We start from the raw sequence: 27,977 nt of genomic DNA on the forward strand, positions 1-27,977 counted from the left end.
CAGCTCGCCCGGGGTGCATAGTGAGAAAGCAACTCTGCTGGGCTCGGACCTGAGTCTGTAAATTTTCCCCCTTTCCACATCAGGTCTGCAGCTTTTAACTGGTGTGAGACTCCTCGCAGGGGGACCTCCCTCCCCAAGTGACAAACAGTGGCTCTGGGTCATGCTATCTAACCCAGTCCTCAGGACCAGGGGGAGCCCTCACCAGCTGGGAGCCCCAGGTGCCCTGCCCCTGGCGGTGGCCTGAGCAAACAAAGCCCCGGCCCCAGCAGGTGTCGCCCAAGCCAGCTGGAGAGGCTGGAGCGCAGCGGGCACACTTAGGCGCCTGGTGAGTCAGGGCCCCCACACACACACACCCTGGGCCCTGAGCCCCGCCCCTTAGGTGGGGGCATTTAGAAGCAAAGACACCCTCCGGCCACACAATGAGCTGTCAGCTGCAGAGGCGCCCTGGGAACACTGCAGGCAGGACCCTGGACATGGCCCCAGACTACAGCCACCCCCCCAAAATGGTGGCGGCAGCCATCAAAGCATGTCTGTGAAACTGTGTGGGGGACACTGCACACCATGGGAAACCTCACCCTGAACCCCGCCCGAAAGCTGTTTACATCCAGAAATTAGGAAACCGATCAATAAATACATGCATACTGATCGCTTCCTGTACGTCCAACATTGTAGTGAACATGGCACAGGAAACTAGGTGGGGACAGATGTGACTCAGCCCGGCACTTAGTTACACGTGGCATCAGATTGTTACCCAACCTCACCTGTGCACCCTCCAAACATTTACTGAATGCACTCCATGTGCCAGATATGGAGATTTAAAAGACTTAGTTCCTGTCCCAGATATAAATTATGAGCAAGGTGCTCTGGGTGTGACCAATTTAGACACAGAATGTTCCAGAAGGCTTGGGAGCCTGCTCTGGAGAATGAAATGTAAATGGTCTTGAAGGTGCTAGAGTTTGCCTCTGAGGACAGGATTCTTGGAAATGCATGGGCACTTAGCAGTTTCTGTCTCAGGCAGATCACAACATGGATGAAAGATAAACACACAGACCCCCCCAGTCCCCTCCAACACCGGGTCTCCTCCTTGACAAACTCATAGTGTGGTGTTTATCACATCTCCTCGTCTACACAAGTGCTGGCTAGGAGATGGGCAAAGACTGAGGAGCAGCCTGCTGGCCACAGTTGTGAGCTGGGGAAAACACCTCCTCCCTTCCCAGCAGGCAGAGGAGGCCACTACAGGAAGTCACCCTGACCCTTCCCATCATGAAACAGCAAAGCTGGAGTTTAAATGGCGCCTTCTGCCAGAGCCCAGCAATAAGAAGCCAGCCCTACAGATAAGGAAAAAGGTTTCCAGCCCAGAGCCTGTCAGACAGAACTGAAGCCACCCCTTTAGAGTGCCTGGGCATCCCATCTTCCTCCTTAAGCAGGGCCCCTTTTCTCAGCCCAGCACCCTGGTGCTGAGCCAGCATCCGCGAGGGGAGAGAGCGAGCCAGCTCACCCCCGCCCACATCTCGGCCCCACCCTCCCTCCTTCCCCAGTGAGTCAATGCAGCCGGCCGCAACAGCTCCAGACATGCAAAGGGTCACGCCTAAAACCCAATCGACAAAGTGCCTCCTGGGCCAGACCCCCAGGTGCCAGAGGGGCTGGGGCTCCAGTGTTGACAGGCAGTCAGCTTCCCTGCCAGCTCCTCAGGATGGAGCCCCAGGACAGGAGTCCAGGAAGCACGCTCTGAGATTCGGGAGGGACTTGCTACCTGCCTCAATCCAGGCAGCTGCTGAGGAGGGGAGATAAAATCCGGAGTAGAGAAGGGTCACAGCCCAGGAGAACAGGAGCTGTTGGACCCAAGGCTGCAGGTTGGCCCTGGCAGGGCACCCGATGGTTTCTCGGCCAGGTAGAGCTGCCAACCACCCTGCCTGCTCTGGCTCCAGCCACCATCCTGGCACCATCCTGGCACTTCAGGAAGCCAGGAAGGACTCCCCTCTCATCTGATCTGGGCCATTCCGTTCCAAGGATGGGCATGGGGATGCAGAAGGGAGATGTGAGCCATGGTGGCAAGGGCCTGTTTTCTGCATGTGCCTCAGTTTCTCCTCCACCCCTGGAGCCTGCACCATAACCAGACTGCCCTTTCTTCTCCTCCCACACAAGTTAGGTTAAGCCAGGCTTCCCAAGGGCTGAAGGCTCTGCCTTGCTGCTACCCAAAGGAGGGTATTTGGAGCTTTGGAGAACTGCACCATTCAGCCAAGTGTCATAAGCCTTCACACAGCTAGAAGAGACCTTAGAGCTGTGTTGTCCAATGTGGCAGCCACATGTGTCTATTTAAATTTAAATTAGTTAAAGTTAAATTAAATTAAAATTTTAGTTCATTGGCTGCACTAGCACATTTCAGGTGCTCAGCAGCCACACGTGGCCACTGGCTATCACATGAGACAGCACAGCTACAGAACATTTCCACCACTGCAGTTCTATGGGACAACACTGCCTGTTATTTACAGATGAGGAAAGCAAGATCCAGAGAGGTGAGAATGGGAAAGTGTTTGGACCCTCAAATCTGGGTCTGCTAGCCCTGTGGCCCCGCAGACATTGGCTTTGTGACAGGAAACAGAGCTGGAGTGGACGCCCCCTAAGGCAGAGGGCTGCTCGGAGGGCAGAAAAGGAGCAAGATGGGGAGGCCACTCCCGCAGCAAAGCTCAGAGGATACACGTCCCAGACTGCAGGGACAGAGTGTAATTCCGGCCAGAAATCCCCAAGAGAAGAACAGGCCGCCCTGCAATTCAAAACCACAGAAAAGGGGCTGGCCAGTTAGCTCAGTTGGTTAGAGCATGGTGCCGATAACACCAAGGGTTTGATCCCTATACCAGCCACAAAAAAAAAAAAAAAAAAAAATCAAAACCACAAAGAGGATGTGCTGAGCAGCAGGGCTCTGCCCATGCCCACCCCAGTGGACGGGGTGGGTGGCGACACCGAACAGATCCAGGAGAAGCACAGGAAGCAGATTCCTCACCTGGGGCACATGGTCTCTGCCAGGTGTGACCTCAGAAGAGCAGCCTTCCTCCACTGCCCTTGGGGAATGGCGCCCCTTCCCCCCAAGAGCCAGTATGAAGACAGCCAGGAAAAGGCCCAGGCTGATCACTGCAGTAGCTCAAGACAGCCCTGCAGCCAGCATCAGTGTCAAGATGACAGAAACTGATACACACACTCCCCAGAGACAGGCCCAGGGGACCCAGTCCCTGAGTGCACCAAACCCAAGGACAAGTACACACTAGAGGGGCACACGACTGTGCATCTGCCCAGCACAGGCTGGACACAGGAGGTGACCCTCCAAGGGAAACAGAAGCACCGACAACAGTGACGCTTCCCCCCAGCACAGTGGCACACGCGTCAACCGACCCCCGTAAGCACCAGGCCAGAGAAAAGCAGTCACCCCTCCCACCCCCCAGAATGGAATGACTCATGACCAGAGTCAGAGACCTCTACCACAGGGAAAGCCCTAAACACTCATAACCAGGACAAGGGGGTGAACATTCAAAGAAGGGAGACACACCCAGAAGGGTGATACACCCTCATAAACCTCAGCAGGCGGCAGAGAGGAAGAGAAAGCCACATTGAAAAAGCCCCCCCCCAATACACTAGAGAGAGAGAATTCTGCAGAGCACTGTCGTGTACCAGGCACTGTACGTTCCGTGCCTGGGGTCTCATTCAATCCCCAAATGACCCCATGTGATAAGAATGAATATCCTTATTTTAGAGCTGTAGAAACAGGCCTGGAGGTCAGCCCACTCACCCCAGTGTGAGAGAGAGTTGAAATGCAAGCCCGGGGTCCTCTGACTCCAAGGCCAACAGTCTTTGGCCAGAGGGACGAAGGCACAAGTAAACACACATGACAGGATGAGGCACACAAGAAACCACAAAAAAAGATGCCCAGGGAGATACACAGAGGAGAGAGCTATGCTGGAGGAGCAGAGTGAGAGCCCGAGCTACACGCCAACGGGAAGATGGAGAGGCCTTCACCGCCCTTCCCCACACGCCAGCCTTGTCCTGGCCCAGCATTAAGGGCAGCAACCCCAGAATGGGCAGTCACAGGCTTCCCAGAGCCCTGGATCTGAGGGGTCTTTTGGTTCTGGGCCTCTTTGAGGCTGTGTCCCAAGGGTCAGGTATCCTGAGCTGCCTGGAATCCAGCCCACCTCTACGTGTCTCTTGGGCCCCAACAGGTGGGGGACAAGAGAATCATCCCCTTTTGCGGCTCAGCCAGCCTTAGACCCATTAGACTCCAGAGGCAGGCACTGTCGGGGCAAGCCAAGTGTTCCAACCACTGGGACATGGGATCGGACAAGCAGACCCTTGTCCCTGAGGAACAAGGAGAAACACAGGGGGAGCATCTCTTCTGAGGTCTGAGCCTCCAAATGGACCCCCAACGATGTAGCTGCCAGACCTGTTTGGAAAAAAAACATGCCCTATTCAACCCAGAGTAGAAGTGCCCAGCAATCTGAAGAGTCTAAAGTGGCATTAAGAACTTCTAAAACGCACCCAGCCAATCCTGGGTGGTACACCCCAAGGAGACAATTTCAACTTACGTGGGGTGTGTGGGTTGGGGGGTGGAATTACCAGAAAGAACAGACAAACCCGTTGCAAGACACAGGCGACATGGGCACAGCTCACAACAGACACCTGTCATGGAGGCTCCCCTACCTGTTCACCTGGTGCACGTGTATGTCCCTGAGTCTGCACCTCACCCTGCCAGTCTGGCTCGCTGTGCCCTGGAGGAGGGAGGTGCTGGCCCAGCCCACAACTCCCACCAGGAGGAAGTTTGTCCAGCCTGGCCACTCCAGCCCGCCCCTTCCCCTGGTCCCTCGCCATGTACTGGGGTTTCCTGCACACTGACCTCCAGGGCAGCCTCCCCGCCCCACCCCAGCCAACTGGCTGCTTTCTGACCGCTCTGATGCCCTTTTCCACGCATATCTTTCTCCCGCTCTCCCAGCGAGCTCTGAAGCCCCAAAGCTCCAATTCTCACTTCCAGCAGGGAGGGAGATTCTTTCGTCCTCCCCTGGCCGGGAAGGATTCATCCCCCTCCTTGTGACGGGGGACTGGGGACAGCATCACATTCCCTAGCAGGAAATCCCCACACCTGGACACATAGGCAGGGAAGGGACAACCTTCACCCAGGACCACTGGGATTAACACACCAAATCTGAGGCTGGCTTCCCACGCGGGTAGAAGGGGTTAAGAAGAGTGCTCTGTCTGGCCTGGGGGGTGCATTACAGTTTGGGAGCTGCCTGGCCGCCCCACCCAAGGCCGGGCTCTCGGGGAGACGCTGCTCGCTCTCCCCCTAGCGGCCGGGCCACGCCAGTGCAGGGGCACGGGGCCAACCCACTCCGGCCCTGCCGCCAAAGAGCCGCCCCCAGCCCAGCCAGGACACGTAGCCGGGATCAGCTCCAGGCACTTCCCCTTCCCCCAGAACCTCCGCTTCAGCCCCCAGGGACCGGGCAGGATGCCCCTCCCTGACAGGCCATGTGCTTGCTCAGCCCGGCTCAGCCCTGCACTCCCAGGGCTGTCCTAGACCTCCCGAGAGCCTCTGGACACAAACTCCAGGGCCCGATCTGTCCCGGTCTGAGGAACTTAGGTCAGCTCTTACCTACAGCCCCTGCATGCCCACGTGAAACCTCCAGCACCGGGGCAGATTGCCATAACCATCCTCCACCGTCCAAGCCCCACATCGCAGGAAGAGGTGACACATCCAGGCCCCCTGCAGTACAAGGACCCCCATGCACAACCAGAGGGACACCTTCTCACAGGCAATGACACACAGAGGCTGTGACATGGGCAGTCACAGGAACACAGGGCCACAGTAGAACAACCCCTGCAATGCAGCAGTGAGGGATGCAAGACCACAAGCTACAACAGAGAACCGAGGCCAGCAGGGAGGAAGAAGGGCTTCATCAAAACACATACATGCATTCCTGCAGGCCCTGCTGTGGCCCTCCCACGTGCCCCCACACCCCCACGGGCACACCCAGGCATGGCGGAAACTGTTCATGCTCAGGAAGGCTTGGGAACCCAGCCTGAGAGTCCAAGCCCAAGGCACCACCAGCTCCCTGGGAGCCTGGAGGAAGGGGCAGAGCCAAAGGCCCTAGACACTCACCACTGACACCGCCACTGCCGCCGCCCATGCAAAATGGCACATTCTAAACCCTCTCCAGCGGCCACCTCCCTTCCTCAAACCTAAGTGTGCACAAGCACGTGGTTAGCCCAGCTCCAGGAAAGAGACCTGGGGGCTTCCGGGAGTGGTGGGGGAGAGAGTCAGCAGCCAGGAGTCGGACTAGCTCTCCCAGTCTGCCTCTGTCAGTCCCCAGGCAGTTCCCAAGGTCTGAAGAAGGCGGTGGCCACACCCCAGAGCCCCACACACCCCTCCACCCCCACAGCTTTGCCCCAACCTCTCAAACCAGCTCCTCAGGCTCAGGGTGGTGTGTCTGCCAGACAATTCCAACTGGAGCAAAAGAATCCAGCCTGGTGGGCCCAGGCTCCTCTACCCAGGGCTTCCCTGGGAATGAGTGGACCCAGGGGACCTCCAGCCCTTGACTGATGCTGGCCTTCTCCCTCCACAGGTTGCTCTCATGTCCCACCCTGGGCCATGACCTGTAGCCTTACCCCCTGAACCACGTCTGGCTGGCACAGAGTCCTAGGTTTGCAGGGTCAGCTCTTCAAGGAGTTGCCCAGACTGTATCACTGCTGTGAGCCTCAAGATAGGCAGTACTATGCCTCCTATGGCTTATGTGGCTCCCCATGTGTCCCTGTTCTCTGACCAATGTCCCTGTGCATACTCTTAGGAACAAAGGCTTTAAAGAGGAACTCAGACACTCTCCAACCCCATCACCTACCAGCCACCCAGACCCTGCGTGCATCCTCTACTAGCTCAGCTCTCATGGTCCCAGTTCTCCCACCCTCCCTCACCCCACAGTTCACAGCTCCGAGCGAAGAAGTGCCCCCTAAACCTGAGGGTCCCTTGTGCTCCCCACTCTACACACTCTACCCACTATGTGCAGCCCAGCCCCGCTTTCCCTAGGGGTGGGAGAAGGAAACTTCCCCATTCAGCTTCTCAAAGGAAGTGAGTGCCACACCCTGCCCCCGGGATTTCCCTCATTAGCAGGGGTTGAAAGTGAGATCGACTCCCCTAAATTACACCCAGCATTGGTGCAGAGCCCCTTGAATGCCTTCCAAGGCATCTCCCATCTCTCTCTCCTTCCCCCCACTCCCACACATTCCCCTATCACTACAGCCCCCCACTGCATCACTCTATCCCCCAAAAGCTGCCCAACACCTATCATGTGCCAGGTTATGCCAGGTTGTGCTAGGAAGGACGCGTTGAAGTGGATCACTGCAATCAGAGGTTGGATTCTAATGAAAAAGCCTGTTTCAAAGCCAATTATTGGGAGCCCAGCGCTGTGCTGGGGACACAGATAGAAACTCTGCCTCCCCACAAATCTGCTGCACAGAGCAGGGCACTCAGCAGCGACTACTCGCTCGCTGGGAGCACCTCACCGCCACCCCCTGGGTGGCCAGGAGCCACATCCTGTGAGAGGCTCAAACACACACCACGCACACGGCCCCCGACGCTCTCGTTGAGAGGAGGTGCCACAGCCGTCCCGCACCTGGTTGTCTGGGCTCAGCTAGGGCTGGGAGATACCTCGTCTGCCCCCTCCGCCCGCCTCCCGGACAAGGGGCACAGCCAGCCCTGCTCGGGCCCCACCCGTCCCTCCTGGCCAGCGCGACCAAGGGGCTGCGCTCCCACACCCGGACTCTGGCACTGCAGGGGGCTCCCAGCCCTGCCAGGGGCGGGCCAGGCCCCCGCACACTACACACCCCCTCCCTGCATGGGAAAGCCTTACATAACACAGTTCTCCGCACACACCCTGAGCACGCTGCCTTTGCCACCCCACGGCAGGACGTCGCCCCCGGCCCCCTCTCCTGGCGCGCACCGCTGGACTGCAGGGTTGCAGCGGGCGCAGCTAAGCCCTCCTCCTCCGCGCAGCCCTGCGCCTGCCCCTACCTCCCACACACAGCCCCTTCCCTCTCGCCTCTCCCCTTTGCCCCTCACCACTCCTCCCGAGTTCTGGTTTGAATTAGTCACCGGCTCCAACCACCACATTCCTCAGGCTGCTGGCGCCGAGCCAGGCGCTGGGGCGGGGGCCATCCCGCCCCGACGGGTTTGGGGTGGGGGAGAGAGCGCCGCCCCTAGAGGGGAAGGGGCGGTCCCGAGGGCTGTGCCGCTGCCCAGCTCCCCTCCCCACCCACCCCAGTGCAGGAATCTCCCCAATTATGTCCCCCCCACACCCATCCCGCTGGGAGGCGCGCTGCAAACTTCCAGGTTCCGCGGCCCTAGAGGAAGAAGGGACTTTTCTGGAGCGGGGAACACGGAGGAGCAGGACTAGGGCGGGGCAGCTGGAGCGGGGCTGAGGGGACCGCCAGGAGTGAGAAAGGGAGAGGCTGGTGGTACAGAACAGGGTGCGGCCGGGAGGACTCTGGACGCGAAGTTAGGGGCGGAGTGAGCGCGCGGCGCGGGGGCGCAGGGGTGCCGGGAGGGGCCGGGGGGTCGCGACGGCGATCTCGGAAACTTCTCCAGTAAACACGGAATATAAACGGAGCCGCGCGCTGAGCCACCGCCCCATGGAGAGAGAGGGGGTGGGACAGGGGCCACCGGGCCAAGAACGAGGCGCCTTGCAGAGCAGTAGGACCCACCAGCCACCCTGGAGAGAAACAGGAATGGAGCAAAGCACACTTCGGAGCGATTTTCCAACTTTGCCCAACTTGCGCCCCAACTCCGGGGGGCAGAACTCCGCTCCCAGGGCGCAACGCGTCGCCTCCCCAGGTGGCCCCGGGCAGCTCAAGTTGCTCCTGTTTGAATCCTCACAGTGACACCCCCAGCCCACCGCGCCTCGCCCGAGCCCCGCAATCCACCTCCTCCCACCCGTTCTCGGTGCCCCGGCCCCCGACGGCGCCAGGATGCGTCCGGCGCCCGTACCTGCGCGCTCAGCCCCAGGGCACAGCCATAGTCGGCCTGGGGCCCGAGGTCGCGGTGCTGCGGCTGCTGGCGGCGCGAGCCCCGGTCGGGGCGGGTCCGGCAGGGCGGGCGGCGCAGTCCCCGCGGCAGAGCTGCTCCGAGTGGCCGGGCCCCCGCGCGCGGAGGCGGCTCTTGTAACTCCGGCTCGGGCGGGCGGGTCTGCCCCAAGCTGTGGGGAGAGGGCGGGGCCGGGCGGGGCCGAGCGGAGCTGGGACGAGCCAGCGGGGCCGACAGTGGAGGGACCCGGGACTGGGCTGCTGGGGGAGAGGAGGGGCGGGGGACCAGGGGCCGCCTTCCCTCCCCCCGATCCATTGCCCCCTGTCCTGTCCCGGGCCTGGCGCTATCCTCCAATGTGTGCAACATGTGGCTTCACGGCCAAAAAACTCCTGGAAGCCCCCTGGGGCTCATCCTCACAGCTGGAACTGCGAATCAACCCGTTTTGCAGAAAGAGCCAAGAGGCTCGGATAGCGGACGGGGACTTGGGTGATTCAGCCGCGACTCCAGCCTGAGACTGACCTTTGAGTTTTCTCCCTACGTAGGCAGCCACCTCAAACCCCAGGCCCCACACTCCGCTTGGTTCCCAAGCTCCGGGCAGCCGCGCCCATCTCTCGCCTCCCCTCTTTCTGGGGGCCCCTCGGCCCCTCCCCCACAGAACGGGCTCAGGGACGCTGGCCCCACCCCCGAGAGTCAGGGGCACAGCGCCCCCACGCACCGCGGGGCTGCGGCCGCCGCTGCGAGGAGACTGGAACGGGGCCTGCAGCCCTTGCAGGAGCAGAGCGGGCCGCCCGCCTTCCTCCCCAGAATCCCTGAGAAGCCCGGACTTTGGTCTGCCTCCCATCCCTTCCCCTCGCCCCCTTCCGCGCCCTTCCCCTCCCAACCCGCCTTGCAGGACGCTGTTTCCCAGTTTACAACCATTTCCCACAGCCACTTCTAACTACATGGAGATTTTATTAAACGCTTAATGATGGGGTGCAGCGGCCTTCTGGCTACACACCCCCCTTCTCTTCTCCTCTGTGAATCCTCCAGTGCTCCCTTCTAGATGGCTGCCCACTGCCCACTCCAAGCCAGTTTTCCTTCCTCCCCAAATGCTGGGGAAGGGAGACCCCGGTCTGGGGAACTGAGAAGACCTGGCCCGAGGCAGGAGCGGCCTCCTCGCTGCAAGATCACGAGTGGGCTGGGGCCGAGACCAGCAGCCCTGTCCTCCGAAATGCCGAACATGTTTACAGGCTAAAAATACCCAGCAGCCAACACTGCTGCCAGCCCTGGGGGCCGTGTCCAGGTCCAGTTACTGCACAGGGTGCAGGCGTGGGGGAGGGAAGAGCTAGCAAATGGAGCCCGCGACATGCAGACACTCACATAATGGATACAGAAAGGTGGAGACGCAGGTATAGACGTTCAGACAGGCGTAGACATGCAGAGACGCATAGACAAGGCAGAGACTTGGGCACCAGTATCCTCTCTCTCTCTCTGTCTCACACACACACACGCAGGTACCCAGATAGTGACTCAATCCCATGGCAAAGGCAGTCCCACCACACACATCACAAGCACATAGACCCAGACTTTCCAAAGGATCCTCTCCTCCCGCATTTTGTGTTGCAGCCCTTTCCAAGCACCCACCTTAAAGAAAAAAATCTAAACTTTTAAACTTTAGGACACTTTTAAAAAATTAAAACCACAAGGCAAGGGGTGGGGAAAAAAAATTAAAACCACAATCTAATTATTTCCTTTATCAATGGCTTTTAAATTTTTTTAATGGCTTTTAAATTTTATTTCATTTTAAATAATGTGTATTCAGCTTTTTAAATATAGATCAAGAATAAGATAAAATAAAGTGGCCTGTAATCCTACAAGCCAGATAATCCCCATTGACATTTTTTGAATAAAACCGATACCTCCATGTGGTGAAGAATTTAAACAATAGAGAAAGGTAGAGGAATAAAAAGTCAACATCCTCTTCCTCCCCTACCCTAGGCCTTCTACCCCAAAGTAACCACTGTTAACAGTTTACCAAAGGATTTTTAACTTTATGAAAGGAATCATCTTTTGATTTGATGAAAGAGCAAGTTTCCCCAGTGCATATTAAAATGGGAGTTGATTGACACCGAGGTTTTCAGAAAGATAGCTGTGATGTGACATATGCCACGAAGAAACAGGATATATATCTGCATAAAGGACAGTGGTGGCTTGGAGGGAGGGGCTGGGGCAGGAAAAGAAGAGGGGGAGCGTGTGCATGCCGTGTTCGCCTCGGCTTGCTGGGCCAGCCCCCCAGGAGTGAAAGAACAGAGGCAAGCGTCCTGGGCTCGGGGCCAGCTTATCTGCCCCATTGTTTGTTCTGACCGCCCTCTAGATCAACAGAGAAGAAAGCAGGAGGGAGAGGCTGGTTTTCAAAGTCACAAAGCAGGGATCACTGTCCAGGTACTTCATTTGGGGGAGATTGTCAAGATTACCTGGTGGAGGATGGCTCTGGGGACTGGTTACTGTCCCATTGCAGGCTGGGAGGGTAGAGAAGGAATAACCTCAATGCCGCCCCCTAAAAACCACGATCAGTCTTGCTGGCCGAAACCAGAGCTGGGGGTTCCTAAGTCAGCCTCCTCAACCCAGGGTAGGGGAGTATTTTTTAAAGTTTTCAATGGTGTAAGTGCAGACACACTTTTAGAAATTTCTGCCAACTCTTCTCTTTCTGTCCACTGCTGTAAGCCTCCCTCCCACCCACCCAAGCTACCTTAATGTTGATTGTGTCTGACCCTGCAGCAGGTACTTTCATATGCTAGCTCAGTGAGGAAATCTCAGAGAGGGTTAGTGATTTACCTGAAGTCACACAGCTCACAAAAGTAGGAATCAAAGCTCCCTCTAGCATTTTCTTTTTTTTTTTTTTTGTCTTTGGATATGTCTTTTATTTATTTAGGTGGCTGGCCAGTGTGGGGATCCGAACCTGTGACCTTGGTCTTTTAAGGCTGCACTCGAACCAACTGAGGGCAGTGACTTTTTTTCTCTGCTGTATGCCCCATGCCTAGAGCAGTGGCTGACACATAGCAATCCCTCAAGAACATGTTTTAAGCAAATGAATGAATGAGCAGATATAACTGGCCTCAAGGCTTTTGCTCTTTCCATAACAGCATCCTGTATCCCATGCTGTCCTGTATCCCATGCTGTCCTGTCCCAGCTTCCCCTGGCCTCAGCCCCCAGAAAGCAATTCCCCGACTTGCAGGTCTCTTGCCAAGCTGCACAGCATTTATTGTAGTCCTATGCTTTGAGAAAATTGGAAGTTATCTTTTCTACCATGTCCTTTACATTGCTACCTGCCCCCACTCCACACACACATAATTTTTTTAGTTATAAGGAGTTCTCGTTGGTGTCAACATTGTGAAGAAAAACCTTTGCCTTTGACAGAAACTCCCCTGTCGAAATAAATGCCATCCTCTTATGCACCGGGATAAGGGAGGAAGTCAGCCCTCCCTCTGGCACTTGACCACCCTTCAGAGGTGTCCTCCAGACTCACTGGCAAAGCTAGGTGAGCTCTAGGACTTGTCATCACAGGGATACCCCAGCTTCCCCAGAAGTGACGCTCCCTCCCCGGGGGTTCCCTGATGTGTTTGTGTTGTATGTGTGTGATGAACCTTGGGCTCCTCTGTTACCAGGCAACCATGCCTGTTTTGTTCCTATTATGCCTGTTTCCATAGCAACCACCAAGGGGAGCTCTGTGGGCAGGCCCCTGGCCAAGGGGATTCCCCTTCCCCTCCCTTCTTGCCACAGTCCCCTTTTCTGAAATCAGCATGTTACAGGGAAGAAATGAGGTCTGCTGTGCGAATGGTAATCTCAGCTTTTAAACTCTGATCCCAGAAAGGAAGTGAGGTGTGCTTGCAGTCTCTTCAGAAGCAGATGCAGACTCTCCCTCCTCAGGGTCCTTTTGCATGACATCCTTAGAAGTAGAGAAATGACTGTTCACCCTTCTTAGCACCATCCAGGATGCCCACACCTCACCTCCACCCCATGCCCACACCACGCAGCCCAGGGATTAGCACCCCTGCCGAGCAGGCTCTTGTCTGTTCACTTTCATTACTCCCTAACTTGTCTGCCCCAGCCAAACAGCAAACCTATTGGATGACTCTGAAATCCAAATATTCTTTCCTAAGCAATCCTCAAACCCCAAACCCTAACCCAAAATATGAAGCTAAATAAAATCATCCTTCCCCATCTCAATTCAAATCCCAGCCTGTATTTAAAACCTCAAGCTTGGCAGGGTGGGGTAGTGGCCGTAAAAATACAAATAAATAAAATAAAAACTCAAGCTTCAAATAAGTAGTTCCTGAATTACTCAGATCAGACAGCGCGATACCCGGAAACCCTCCATTACACTCAGTCCTAATGAAATCTTCAGGCCCGAGCAGAACCAAGGTTAAAAGCTAATTAGACAACAGGAGACACGGGGCTCTGTCTGCAGAGTACAGAGTCTGGGAAGAAAAACAGCAAAGAAAGACCGTCCAGGCAGAAGAAAAAGAAGGGACGTAGCTGGGGACAGGAGGCTGGATTCCAAGCGGCAGTGAGGTGGTGAGCTGTGGGTGCGTGGGGACACTATGGGAGCAATAAGGTAATAGGAGATGGGGACCCAAGATAAAGGAAAAGAAGTGGCAAAACATGATTGCACGAGGCTGTGAAGGAAGGAGGGAGGGAGAGAGAGAAAACAGAAGAGCTCAGAACTGAGCAGGGGCCTGGGCGGGCTGAGTTGTAAACAGGAGCTGAGGGCGGGAGCCAGAATGAACAGAGCAGCCAACGCCCCAGCCAGCTCCCCTCCTAGCAGGAGCAGGGAGGGAGGGCCGAGAAAGAGGGGACACCAGCCTCCTTGCCCCTTCCTTGGAAGCTGCTTTTCTCCTGTCCTTTCCCCAGATTGCCAGGGAAGGGGAGACCAGCCCGGGTCCTCCCTCCTCTGCTTATGCTTGCCCAAGTCCAGTTTGAGATCAGGCTGAGCAGGGGAGGGCCCAGGCTGTCCAGAGCCTGAGTCACCACATAGTTGAGGTTCCTGTCGCTCGAAGTCCCGCCTCTGCTACACCCTGTGCCCTCTGCCTGCCCCAGGACTGGGATTGCTCTGGCTGCTCCTGCCCCAGGACTGGCTCCACTCCTCTGCTCCTCACCTGAGTTCTGGCTGCTGGAGGCCTTTAGAGAACCCCCTCTCCCTGCCCTCCAAAACCCGGTGTGCCGTGTCCACCATATTTATTCCTCACCTTTTGTGGGAAGCACCTCCTGCCTGTCTTAGGAGCAAAAGTGACTCAGTGAGTAGCTGCAAGAACTGTGGAAAGACTTGATCGCACCCTTGATAAGTCACTTCCCTTCTCTGGGCTCGTTTCCTCATGGGTAAATTAAGGGATTGCTTGAGATGGTCTGTCTGACAGTCCCTGCATAAGGCACATTCTGTGAGTCTGAGTCAAAGAGAATGGATAGTTACTGTTGAAGAGTGAGATAAGAGGGGTGTGTCTGCTAACCCCTGTCCTAACACTAGGAGTGAGTGGGGTGGGGCAGGGCAGGGCCAGGCACAGGCACTGCCACCATAGGGCAGCCAACACCCTAGGCAACTTGTTGACTCAGGTCCCACATGGAGAAGGATTGGCCAGAAAGCACCCTGTGGCTTCCCTGTGACTCAGGGGAAATGCGGATCTCCCTAAAGAATGACTGGCCAGGGTCCCGCTATAACCAGCTCTCATATCTAGAAAGTCTTCAATACTAGGGCAGCCTCCGCTTACTGGGGCGGGTGCCCTAAGCTCATCATTCTGCCTCCCTGGCCTGCTCAGCTGCTTCCACCCCTCCAACCCCAAATTTGGCAACCCTTCTTCCAACTCTAGTGCTCCTCACCCTCTAGCAGCTCCCCCTGCCCTGCCTCATTCCCTCATTTACCCCATGGCTCTGCCTGACCTCACTATCCACCCCCATCCTGGCAGGGCCAGCCAGATGATTGCAAAAGGGCTGAACCAGCGGAGAGGCCTTCACATGACAGCTGTTCCTGCTGCAGAGGGGAGGGGGCAGCTGGGAGTAGAGGCACATTCCCTTGGAGATCGTATCAGAAATAGCCCCAAACCCCAACTAACTATCCAGCCCTGAGCTGCATACCACCCATTGCGTAAAAAAGGTAGGGTCAACAGGCTCCCCAGGGAATCCTGAGGAAATTAGGAAAATAAAAAGGGAGGGGGTGAGGGGAGGGGGCTACAGGAATGAAAAGAGCCCAGGAGCACTGGAAGATGGAGCTCACCAGGGGCATCTTTCCCTCTGGACCAGTACCACCTGCCCAAGATATTCTACCTCTTATGACAGGTTCAAGCGAATGAAGTGTTTCTCTCCAGCAACCCCCATCCCCCACACCCCCCATCCCTTGCATGCTGAGGCACTGGGACACCCCAGTAATTCCACTGGAGTAAAATGACAGCCTACTCTGGGAGCCATGCCAGCCTGATTAGAGCAAACAGACAAGAGCAGGTGGCATAGTTTCTCTAACCTTTCAGGAGCGCCAGTATTTCAGTCCCACAGCATTAGAGGAAGAACAGGGTGGGCACCCCCGAATTACATTCAAACACACAGAGGACCAAAGTTACTGGGGGAAGTTACAGCGCCCTATAGGTGCACTGGTGGCGGGAGGTTACAGCCACCCAGGAAAATCCATTTGATGTGTGTGGAGGGAAAGTTCTGGGTTCTGAGGACAAAGAGTCCCGGTTGTCATGAAAACCACAGTATTAATTTCAGAAATGAATGACCGGGTGGAGCCTCCAAAGCACTTTATTCCTCTCCCTTCAACATTCTAGACCCTCCCCCCACCTCTCAAAAGAGGAAGTGGCACATTTGGGGCATGTGGGCAGCTGGTGGGATGGGTCTGACCCGCGAGAGCAGCAGCTGTCCAGCTCCAGCTCAAAGCAGGACATGAAAACAAGACAATAATGTAGGTCTTTCTTGGAAGAACTTTAAAGACTTTTAACTTTTTAATAAGTGACTTAAGCAGATGTGCCAACAAAGCTAAAATGAATAGCTGCTCATAACCAGTATCTACTGGGTTATTTACACACTAAACCAAGCCGTTCCCCTTCACACTTCAGGTTCTGTAAAGATATTATCTGAGTCAACTGGAACTCAGAGTCCCAACCCCCTCTTCCAGTTTCTTTCAACGTCCCTTTGTGAAAGCTGAGATTTTGCCCCATAAGTGGATAAAATAGCCTCCTTCTACCATTTTACCCATTTTCCCAGATTACGCTGTTCTCAGCCCCTGATCCATTCACAAGAGCCCCTTCCCTTTCCACCCCTTGACCCCCAGCCTCTGCTGGCGCGTGCTGTACTGCGAGTGCCAGAAACGCCAGCTCTAGGTGGTGCTCGGGTGACACAAGCCTCCTTGGCACGCAGAGAAGACTGCCCAGCAACCAGAGACACAAGCTCCACAAGTGCAGACTAACTAGCTGGAGAAGGGAAAGGCCAGGCGCTAGCAAACTGCGGGGGGTCCTGCCGGATCCAGGAGGACTTTCCAGGAGGACACAAGTCCTAAGTCCTGAGCCGGTGCAGTGTGGTGACTCAGGCCTCCTCGGGGCAGGGCGGGGACAGGAGGAACTCCAGATGTGCTTGCCCTCTTTCCTGAACACCATCTGCCACTAGAAACTTCCTGTTAACCTCTTCCCTGCCCACCAGAGCAGGGTTGAGGCCCTCCCATCCCACTCCCTGTTAGAGGCCAGTGTTCCTAAGGCCACAACTCCTTCCCCTCCAGTCTCCTCCCTCCCCTCCTGCTTGTGGGTACTGGCCTTCCCCCAAGCGTAGGCCTGGCCTCATCCAACAACCTGGCCACCCTCGCTCTGCACCAAACCACCACGGCTAGAGGCATGGGAGGCAGGATGTACAGATGAGTCACTCTTCCTGCAGGCTCAGGGGCAGGCCAGGAGGTGGGGGTTCCAGGCCCCCCAGCCCAGACCCACCCATTCTTCATGGGCTGTGCTGCTGCCTAAGCAATAGCCCACCCAGCAGAACCCCACCCTCTTCCACAGTTGGGCCTCATTCCCAGGCCTGCCCCTCAAACCTAAATCTACTTGCACAACATGTCCTCTCCTGCCTGAATCTTCAGCGACTGGGAATAAAGGAGACACCATGAAGGTAGTGAAGATTTACACAAGCTAAAATGGGGGTGTGGTGGGAAACGGAATTTGGGGAGAAGTCTGACAGGTTCAGTGAAGCCCCAGTAACAAGCTAAGGGCACACCCCAAACCAGCATCTGGCACTGTCAGATCCTACCTAAGAGGAACCCAGCATGTTCAAAAGACAGGTATCAAGTTTGGATCCAACTCAACATGAGCTGCCAGGGAGCAAAGTCAGAGCAAGAACCAACCCATCCTCACCCATCTGGATTCCAAACCACAACTCCTCTCTGCCTACTCGTTCACAGAACCCCAACAGCAGGTTAAAGCGCTAGCTGTAGATTACAGCCCTATCTCCTCCCAAGCCAAGAGCCCTCTTCCTTGCCTGGACTAAGGGATGAGATGAAAAAAAACTATACATAAAACCATAAGCTGGAGACCAAGGCAGCCACGACTGTATAAACATGCCTCAAAACGTGAATCAACCTAGAGGTTTCCGATTTCAGCTGAGCTGTTAACTTTACACAGTGATCTTCAATCCTCTTCAGAAAAGACAGAGGAATAAAAAGAATCTCTGAAGAGGGCATAATAAAAATTAAAGCTCAAAGGAGAAAAAATAGTAACCACTGATCTCAGCAGGATATTAGAAGACAATTATGACCACTCTACATTCTAGGAGGCAGCAGGGCATGTTAGAGCACATACCTCAGTGACACCCACTGCTGGGTTCAAGACCCTGCCTCTTACACTTGAGATGTCTCTGAACCTCCACTTCCTTATTAGAAAGCAGGGGTACCACCAGAGCTAATACACAGTCAGGTAAGGACCCACAGGCCAGCGTCTGTTCTGAGCAGCCTGTGCCTGGTCTTCCTGTGTGCTTGAGTTATTTAAACTACGACCCTTGGATGCTGCCCCCTACCCACCTCACAGGGCATTCATGGAAAATAATGTTAAGTTCTTCCACACACCGCAAGCTATGTATTAGCTCTTACCATTACTAGCAGGTATTCTCTCCTTTCACTGGGATAGGTCTGGAATCTGGTCTCTAAGAATCAGGTAGTTACAAAGTCCATGTCACCACCCACCCTAACTGCTTTGGACCCTTCCCAGCTAGAAGACAGTCATCACCACAGAAAGCAGGCCAATAAAATCAAAACTGAGGACAAGCCTCTGCTTCTGCTCTTTGACTTCTCTCCTATAAACTGACATAGAGCAGACAGAAAATACTCTGCTTCAACACAGCTACTCCCCTCAAGAACCCAGCACTCATAAAGTAGGCGGACAGGAAAGGGTTCAATGTTCAGTTTCCTTTAATGACCCCCATCTCCCTGAAGGGCAGGTGCAGGCAGCTAGGCAACGGCAAGAGATGTTCACTTGAAGATCTTGCCCTGATTGAAGGCTTTGCCCATATGCTGGAAGGCCCCCTCCCAGGAAAAGTATTCTCGAACCAGCGTCTGGGTCTCCTCGCTGCCAGGATCCAGTTTCCGCCATGAATATGACTCATAGTCCACCTGCCAATCTGGACTCAGCTGAGGATAAAAAGCCAGCAAAGAAGTATGTGGTCAGGTTATCGGACACTGTCTCATACCCACTGTCTCACACCTGTGTTACTTCCAGCTCAGACACATGTCATCAGATCCCAGGACTCCTGTGAACATGATAGCTCCTTCCTGTACACATTCTTGAACTCTCCTGAATGCCCATCAGCCCAGGCATGAAACACTGTGCTTCCCGTATCCTTGCCCCACCCTAAGAGACTCCTCCCCCTCCACCTTCCTCACCGGAAAGGCAAGCTCCTGGCCTCGGAAGACCCAGACTCCAGATATGGAGCTGCTATTGTTGGTTCCAAAGAGGATGACACTGGCAAAGGCATTCTTCCTCAGCTTGTCCAGTCGCTGGAACATTCCTGAAGGGGCAAAGGAGAACATTCAGCCTTTGGAATCCAGTACCCACTATCTTGTTCTCCTTCCTCTTCCCAGACCCACCCTCTTCTCACCAGTGATGAGGTTGCAACTCATAAAGGTCTGGGTGAGCTCTTCAGGAAAGCGGTACTCAGAGTACCACAGGGACCAGCCATCCTTATCAAAGTGTTCCCAAAAATATGGCAGCGCCACAGAGAGTGTGTCTTCGTTGGAGTACTTGCGCTTAAATTCATCCAACACAAAGGTACTGAAAGAAGGGAGAAAACATAAGGTCAATAAGGAGAAGGTCCTACTCAGACAACAAAGGGTTGTCAAGGTAAGAGAAGCTGAGGTGTTTTACTTAAAATTTCCTGGTTTAGGGCCGACCCCGTGGCGCACTCGGGAGAGTGCGGCGCTGGGAGCACAGCAGCGCCACGGGTTCGGATCCTATATAGGGCTGGCCAGTGCGCTCACTGGCTGAGCGCGGTGTGGGCGACACCAAGCCATGTGTTGCGATCACCTTACCGGTCGCAAAAAAAAAAAAAATTTCCTGGTTTAAAGGAAGCAGTTAGGGCACTGGCAGATGTGTATAACCTTATGAGGAAAGAGACTGAAGGGGTATGAAAAGAGGCCTAGGACACTTCCCTGCATAAGTACGCTAGGCGCGTTGAGGGTGACGCCCAAAGGGGGCCCAGTGAGACTTGGCCCAGGAAGAGCATGGCTAATGCTGCCCCCAGGTGGAGACAGAGGACTTCTCTTTTTTCCTGTCCAGCACCTCCCTGCACTGTTTTCCATGAGCCTCGTTCAATCACTGACTCACCCAAGTCTCCACTCTCCAGGCCTCTTCTAGTTACACGCTATAACAAGCCTCCACCCCAAATCTCACACCCGTGTCTTTAGTCCCTCGATGTCCAGAAACAAGTCCAGATGCTGAAAACCCCTTAGGTTCAGGTTATCTTAGAAGCAATCTGGCACTGAGCCAAGAATGCCAGCATCAGTGTAGGAGAGGTCACTCCCTCTATGGTTGGGGTTCTATCCTCTTTCTTTCCAATTATAAAAATACATGCTGACTGAAGAAAATCACCTATGCCAGTAAACAGGATAATTAATATTTTATATACAGTCACGTACTGCATTAACAAGGTTTTGGTCAACAATGCAACTCACATAAGACTGTGGCTGGAGCGACCGTCTATACATACCATTATAGGCTAGGTGTGTAACAGGCTATACCACCTAGGTTTGTATAAGTACACTCTGATACTCACACAACAAAATCGCCTAACACCACACTTCTCAGAAGGTACCTTTGTCTTTAAGCAACTCATGACTATATTTTCTTCTGGCCCTTTTCCAAAGATGCAGCCATGACATATGCAGTTTTGTGCCTTACACTTTAATATTGAAACATACTATTAAGAATTTTTTGCAAGGGCTGGCCAGGTAGCTCAGTTAGAGCGCAGCCTTGTAACACCAAGGTCAAGGATTCGGATCCCTATACTGGCCAAAGAATTATTTGCAAACATTATGACTGTGCCCTAAATTATTAAACCCTAAATGTTAAACTGAATGTTTAATTGGTTCAATTATTCATTTGCATAAATACTGCCACAATGAGTATCATTATTTCATTAAATCCTTATAACAAACCCATGAGTTACATTTACCCTTAACCTCCCTTTACAGATAAGGTTAAGTAGCGTGACTCCAAGGTTACACTGCAACAAAGCAGAGAATCTCTCCATTAACCCTAGGTTCCAGGTTCCTTTCCAAATGCACACCAGAGACCACATGTGAGAAACCTTAAAACCTGAACTACCCAAAAAGTGGGACTGGGGATTTTTTCATACTCTCCTTTATTTTTTTTATTTTTCTGGCAGCTGGCCAGTATGGGGATCCGAGCCCTTGACCTTGATGCTACAAGGCTGCACTCTAAACAACTGAGCTAACTTGCCAGCCCACACACTTTCCTTTGTTATTCACAACCATGTGTCAACTTTTTTCCCAAGTGACCACAGGCTCCTGCAACAAGTTTGGCTTGAAAGTCTTAAAAGGACTATAACTAAACCCTGGACAAATGAGTCTTGGTCTTTGACGGCATCACCTTTGTGGTTAAAAATCCTGGGAGAAAGCATTTTTGGCAGGCAAGTAGAACATGACAGTAATGCAACAAATAGGCATTAATAAACATTCCCCCAAACATATAAGAAAATGCAAAGCTAATTAAAGATTTTAAGTTTACTGCCCAATTTATTTTCTGCCCAGAGTACAGACCTACTTACTATACGTGACAATTAATTAACAGTGTCTGACTTGGGACAGCATGGTGCTGGTGACACCAAGGTCAAGGGTTCAGATCCCCATAGCGGCCAGCAGCCAAAAAAAAATTCCTGCTAATAATTAACAGTGTCTGTGTTACAAAAGCATATGTAATTTGGGTTAGTTATGACAGCTTATTTATAAACACCAAAACTTCTGCTCATTCTTGACCTGCCCCTATGCAAGGCTCAAGGTAAATCACTTTAGTTCAAAAGAAATACATCTTTAAAGAGCTGCATCTGAGGGCCGGCCCATGGCTCACTTGTGAGAGCGTGGTGCTGACAACACAAAGTCAAGGGTTAAGATCCCCTTACCAGTCATCTTTAAAAAAATAATAATAATAAAAATAAATAAAGAGAGCTGCATCTGAAACATGCTTAGTCTTGTACAAACTGTCGGGGACTAAGAACCTTTAGCTACACTCCAAGGCACTCTTGTTCACTGGTGTGGTATTTGTAATTTACAACACTCTGCACAGCTATTATCTCCATCACCAGTGCTGGTTTACCCGCTATCAAAACCACTACACAACGGGGGAGCTCAAATGTGAACCCTAAGAGACCAAGGAGTGAAAGGATGAATGGCTTTGGGAATAGCAAAGCGAGTGGGCGGGAAAGTGGAGACAAAGAGGAGTTACAAAGCAAAATAACCAAAGAAAATATTTTTCTCATTTGCTTGAACTCCCAATAAAATGACTTAGGGCAGTGACTGAAGACTTGACAGCAGAGAGCTGAGCAAAAGCACTGAGTGTCCCACTTTTTTCACACCAAATATCCCTTGTATTACATGCTTTTCCCCAAGAACTCCTATATTTACTGAAGAGGATATAGACGACCACCCCCATCCACCTACTTCCTTTTCTCCTCAGGGGTTCAACTCCCCCAACTTTGCAAACAATAAACTAGACAGATGCTATGTAGACACAAACATCATTCTTTCCCTTAGTGAGCAATTTTTGCAGTCTGATTCATCAAAAAGAAAAAAGAAAAAAAGAAAAAAAAAAAAAATCAAAGGATCCTGCTATGATGTTGCGCTGCCCAGGAAAAGCCAGCCTTGCAGGGATGATGAGTGAGGCCCCTGCCCCTTCCTCCTGCCTTCTTCTTCACTGTGTTAGTTCTAAGACCTCAATTGCTCTTAATAAGCATGCTCAAGACCAATTTACCTCCACACCAAATTCTGTACCTGCCTCTTTCTTTACTAGAAACAGAGTTCCAATCTTCCCAAATACTAGATGCATTTGGTACTTGCTTTCTACTTTCAAAATTTGGCCAATTCTTGCCAAATAAGCTCAGGAAGTTGCTTTATTTGCAATTAAAACATATCTTTGAGCTTTGTATAGACAATCTAAAATTCGGGCCCTATGTTTGTGTGAAAGAGGCATACAGAGACGAGAACAGGTCTTCTTGGGTCTCATGCCCCCTACCCTCCAATATCCTTACCTCTTGGGCAGGTGAGCAAAGGGGTCCTTAGCCTTGGGCTCAGCAGCCAGGGCCTGCTCACATTCATCCATCTCTTCCTCAGGAGCAGGGGCAGCTGCCTTTTTCTCCTCTTTCCGCTCAGCTTGGGGCTTCTGCTTCTCTTCCCGTGAGCCCTTCTCTTTCCGTGGGGTGTCCTTTTTAGGCTGGCTCTCGGCAAACTTTTTAGCTGGTGCAAAGGAATGGAGGAAAGTGAATGTCCTGCCTCTTTCCACATCCCTCCAAAACCAAGCAGCAAGCAGGCTAACAGAGGAAAACTGATGGATGAGACAACTAAGGAAACTAGGTTCCAGACTGCCCTGCTACCATTTTACTGTGTGTCCTGAGCAAGGACACAGTCCTCAGCAACAAACACATGCTACGTTGCAACTCTGTAAGCGCAAACTCTATGTAACAAATGAGAGTATGTGTACGTACAAAACGAATTTCACAAAGTATCAGTTACTACATGTGATACTCTACATTCTGCGGGTCCACATACCCCAAACATTAGACAGTAAACTGAGGGACTGACATGGAGCAAACCAGGCCCTGACCCTGGCCACATGCTTCTCTATCTCCTCTGACTTACCATCAAACTGGGCCATCTTCTCACACAGTTTCACCTCCCCCAAGACAGCCCGGAACTGGGGCTGGTTAATGCAGGTGAGGAACCAGCGGTTGGTATTGGCGAAAGCCTGGCGGAAAGAAGGCTCCAGGACCTGCCAGGATGGAAGGGTAGAAACAAAGTCAGTGGAGGAAAAGGCCCTGAAGAGTTTCAAGCCACAGACTGAGAGTCCCTTTCCTTTCTCCACCCAAGCTCCAGTGCTCAGTTTCCTCTCAAATCCCACAGACAGAAATTCCGCACAATATCATCTGCCCCTATTAGACTACTTCCCATTTCTTTTTCTAATCTTTTTTTTTGCAGTCCAGTCCAATTTAATGGATGCTTGAGTCCATCCTCCATTTACTACACATCTACATGGTAGGAATAATACTGAATGTCTTGCTCCTTTATAAAACCACTTCATGTCTATTGTTTTCAATCTTTCAAATTTCACAGGTTAATAAAATGCAAAAAAAAAAAAAAAAAAAGTTGGAAACAAGGGAGGGCTATCAAGTACTTACTTCGCCAAACAAGGTGACTGAAAACACTACAGGTACCTATTATTTACACTGACTGTACTATACTATACACACACACACAATCATCAAACTTCAGAAAGTAAAGAACATTCAATGGCAGAAAAGTACAGCCAATTTAGAATAATGAAAAGTCCTTTAAATTAAACTTAAGATTCATGAGAAATTCACTTTTGTCATTTTTCATTTTGCCAAGATCAGAAGGGGAAAAAATCCTGTCATGAAGACAGAACACAGCAGTCAGGAGTGCTGGTTCTGCAGTACTTGGGTTCAAGTCCCACTCCACCACTTACTAGCTGCATGCCCTTGGGCAGGTTACATTTTTCCTCACTCATACAACAGGTGTAGACTCACTGAGACGATCCCCGTGAGGCCCTTGGTACAGAGTCTGACTATTTTCTTTGCTATTATCATATTACTATTCTGGACCAGCATGGCTCCAAGAGCTGCTGTCTGGAAACCAGCAAAATGTCATTCTTTTTTGACCCAATAATCTTGACAGTGAGTATTTCTACCCTCATTTTATAGATCAGAGGAGGAAAAAAAATGAGACTAAACGAATACATACACACACCCGCTTCTGCCTACATTAGTAAATAAAAAAGCCAAGTCTTGAACTTAGATCTGCCTCCAAAAGATCCTGATGCTGAAGCTACCCTCATCTGTGTCTTCACAACTAAGCACAACCAGGCTTCCCGAGAAATATGGGAACAAACTAAATATCTTAGCTGCCAAATAAAAACTAAGGGCAACAGCACCCAACTTCTGAGAAGGGAAAGCAGAGTCACGGTACTAAATCCTGCAGTTCCAACGGGGATTCCTATAACAGAGGAGCTGTTATCCAAGTCCTCATCAGAACCTGAACACTTGTCACTTTGCTTCTAATCCCCACCTACCCCTCCCAGATTTTTCATAAACCTAACCTGTTTATAGAGCCACAATAGGGTGCAGACAACTGTGATGTCAGCCAGCGTCACTCGCTCGCCCACCAGAAAAGTCCTCGTCTTCAGGTGAGCATCCAGCAACCCCAGAATTCGCCTCACTTCCTCCTTTGCATTCTCAGTGGCCTATTGATTTAAAATAATCAAATTTATCAGTGGGTACCAATCCCTCTCCCTCACCCCCCTCCTACTAATAGAACTAAAGAAGCTATTTCACTTACTCAATCCTGGCTTGCCCCTACCCTCTTTCAATGGAGTCAGGTTCTAGGATCATTCCAAATGTATCACAAATGAAGCTCTCAATGTTAAACTTCTTCATAGTCAGCCTGGCTTCATTTCCCACTGTATTGATGGTAACCATTTATCTTTAGATTTCAGAAGGAACCTTAGAGGTCTTCTAGTCTAACCATTTCCCTACTAGCAGATATCTTTCCTCTAACCACTCATAATTACAGACACCATCTCCACTGGATCTGACAAAGAACCCAGATACCATCATCCGCCCACTGCTCCAAACTTATACCCCAAGATTACATTTTCTCATTGCCCACATATTCTTGGCATTTCCTTTTCTCAACCTATTTTATTTCTTACTCCCCAACACTCAGGAACTGATGCCATCCCTGACCCTGGATTCTCCCCAAGTTCCAAGGCTTACCTGTTTGTTGTGGTGCATGATGCCCAAGGTGGGGAACACCCAAGTACTGGCTGGGGGCACTATGTCACTATCAGCAAAGCTCACCCACTGCACCACCTGGGCTGCTGCCTCTGGAGTACTTCCCCGCAGCTCCTCATTGCTCACTGCAGACACAACACAAAGGTCAGAACTTTGGGGTCATGCCAACACCAGTCCAGGTCCCTGAGAATTTCTCCTAGTCCACTCCAGCTCAGTCTCATTCTCTCCTACACCCCTCACCTCCAGATCCTCCCATTCCCATATATCCCTGAAAATTACCATAGTAGGCAATGGCATTGCTCTCAAACACACAAAATCCATCATCACCCTCAAATGCTGGAACCTGGGGACAAAGCAAGAAAAAGGTAAAGTAAAACACACAGTAATTTCTCACTAGCCAATCTCAGGAACTGAACTGTTTTAGAAAAAGTGTTTATATAAGGCTGACAACCCTTGCTATCCAAGCTTGATACTATCTGAAACTCAGGAACTAAAAATACTTCAACAACTTGGTATAGCTTGCAATCTGAACTCACAATACCTGAACTAAGAAATCCAAGATTTAGGTATTTGGGATATTTGCATAAAATCCTTCAACCAAATAAGCAGAAAGCCAGAAACCAAGTCTCACATCAATGTTTGTATTACTGAAAGTATTACGGTGGGACCCCCATAGCACTTGATCTCCTCTACTCTTAGCATCGTTATTTACCTATTCTTGTAAGCCCCTTGGGGTAAGAATCCTCCTAATAGATACTTGATACAGTTGCACTGAAAACACCTGGTCAAAATTCATCCTCTTTCCCACAAAGAAGCCTGTGAATTTTATAAAGTCACTGAATAATGCTGTATTATTTTTTACTTTTTACAAATATACGTCAATCTACAATTATCTCAACATAAATTTTTTTTTAAATCACTGAAATGTGAAAGAAAATAACATGGGAAGGTCCCTTTTAAAGACAGAAGTCATCTCCAGAGTGATAGAGTCCTAAGGCTCCTTGGGTTCTCAGAACCAAAGTCCCCTCTCCATTTCCCTACTCACCTTCCCAGCAGGAAATTTGCGGAGAAATTCAGGGGTGCGGTTGGTTTGGCCAAAGTGGAAGTGGGGTGGTGCGGAGAGTACGCGGACCTGAGCCCCACTGTACTGAGCAGCAATGAGGGCCTTGAAGGCTCTCCAGTTTTCGGGGTATGTGTACAGGGTCTATGTGACAAAAAGGGGGAAAATTTTAGTGTTAGTAGAAGGGTCGCAGTCCTGAATGCTTCATCCCAGGATGACTTTCCTGAGTAATCCCAATCTGTTCAACTCTGGTTGAAGCAAGTTCTTTAGTACCCGTCATGTGTAATCAGAGTCCTCTGAAATACCAAGAACAGACCAGACCTCCACACCAAATGCTAAATAAAGCTTGTTGACAGATCTGACCTTCCCTAAGGACATCTCTAGAAGCATTCCCTTCCCCTCTAACATATCTCTCCAAGAAATCCAGAACTTCTAGCGCCATCAGACTCCACCTTCCTACAAATACACCGCTCCCTGCCCAGAGCGCTTCATTGATGGTTACTGAATGTCTGCCTGTTTGTCGACCAAGAGATTTCCAAGTTCCCCTCAGAACAGCCACGGAGATACCGAATGGCATGTCCTCTTCCTAAATCAAGTCTTCTAATAAGCCTGTCTTCCCTTGTCGCTCATAGCATCCCTCCGGTCCTGTCCCGCAGCGAGTGCCCATGGTGCTGCCTTCTTTAGTTAACCCGGCCAGTACTGTCCAACTGGGCTGACTTCACCGTACCGAGAGATTCCTCCTGCCCCTAAATCTCCTTCGGAGACTATCCCTACCCATGCCAGCCGTACTAGCCCATAAAGACCCTCCTCTTCACCCTGTCCCCGCTGCTGACCCACAAAACGGTTGTAAAAGTTCCGTCAACCCACCCGGATCCCACGTCTCAAAGCGACAGTGAGGCTGAACCTCGTTTTCGGGTTCCACATGGCTCAGACCCGGCGTCTCTTTTCTTCTCTACCCCAGACCCTCCCACCTCTGGCCTCCGAGAACCCCAGCCTCAGTTCCCCTTCCAGGTCCTAGGAACCCTGTTCTTCAACAGTACGATTTGTAGACCCTGGATCCACTCCCCACTCGGTTCCAGAACGTCTCTGGCGCCGACTGGCCTCGCTTGGGTAGAGGATGGCGGTGGATACGGTGAGCCGCATCACCGAGCCGGCAAACTTACCCCAGCCGCCATGGTGATTCCGCAGAGAAAGGGGGAGGGGCTCTCGGCGCTGCCGCAAAGTAAGCCGCCAGGGAGAGAAGGGAGGGGGGAAGGGGAGAGCTGTGGAGAAACAGCAGCCGGAAAGCGAGGACGGCATAGAAGGCGCACGCACGACAGTCAGGTATCCCCTGGTGGG

General features: G+C 52.2%; 2 protein-coding genes across 5 annotated transcripts in view; both read right to left on the minus strand.

Moving 5' to 3' along the window:
• The window catches only part of AHNAK (AHNAK nucleoprotein), a 105,587-nt gene extending 96,433 nt beyond the window's left edge, over positions 1 to 9,154 (minus strand). For all 4 annotated transcript variants that reach the window (XM_063092651.1, XM_063092652.1, XM_063092650.1 and 1 more), the window contains exon 1: positions 9,014 to 9,154. The gene's annotated coding sequence lies outside the window, so the exon portion shown is untranslated. The remainder of the gene's footprint in view (positions 1 to 9,013) is intronic.
• Positions 9,155 to 18,437: 9,283 nt separating this feature from the next.
• On the minus strand, positions 18,438 to 27,911 carry EEF1G (eukaryotic translation elongation factor 1 gamma). The gene is made up of 10 exons (XM_063093221.1): positions 27,803 to 27,911; positions 26,625 to 26,783; positions 25,859 to 25,922; positions 25,562 to 25,704; positions 24,886 to 25,029; positions 23,412 to 23,541; positions 22,805 to 23,009; positions 19,142 to 19,314; positions 18,927 to 19,051; positions 18,438 to 18,674 (listed from the first exon to the last, which is right to left on the minus strand). Exons 1-10 carry the CDS (start codon positions 27,812 to 27,814, stop codon positions 18,516 to 18,518), a joined length of 1,314 nt encoding a protein of 437 aa, XP_062949291.1. The 5' UTR covers positions 27,815 to 27,911; the 3' UTR covers positions 18,438 to 18,515.
• Positions 27,912 to 27,977: the final 66 nt, after the last annotated feature.

The sequence above is a fragment of the Cynocephalus volans genome, chromosome 4 (assembly GCF_027409185.1).
Source record: "Cynocephalus volans isolate mCynVol1 chromosome 4, mCynVol1.pri, whole genome shotgun sequence".
NCBI lineage: Eukaryota > Metazoa > Chordata > Mammalia > Dermoptera > Cynocephalidae > Cynocephalus > Cynocephalus volans.

Coding starts and splice junctions, on each gene's coding strand:
- EEF1G (XM_063093221.1), bottom strand. Junction 19,315..22,804: donor TTTGCTCACCTGCCCAAGAG/GTAAGGATATTG, acceptor CCCTTCTTTCAG/TACCTTTGTGTTGGATGAAT. Junction 19,052..19,141: donor GAGTTGCAACCTCATCACTG/GTGAGAAGAGGG, acceptor TTGCCCCTTCAG/GAATGTTCCAGCGACTGGAC.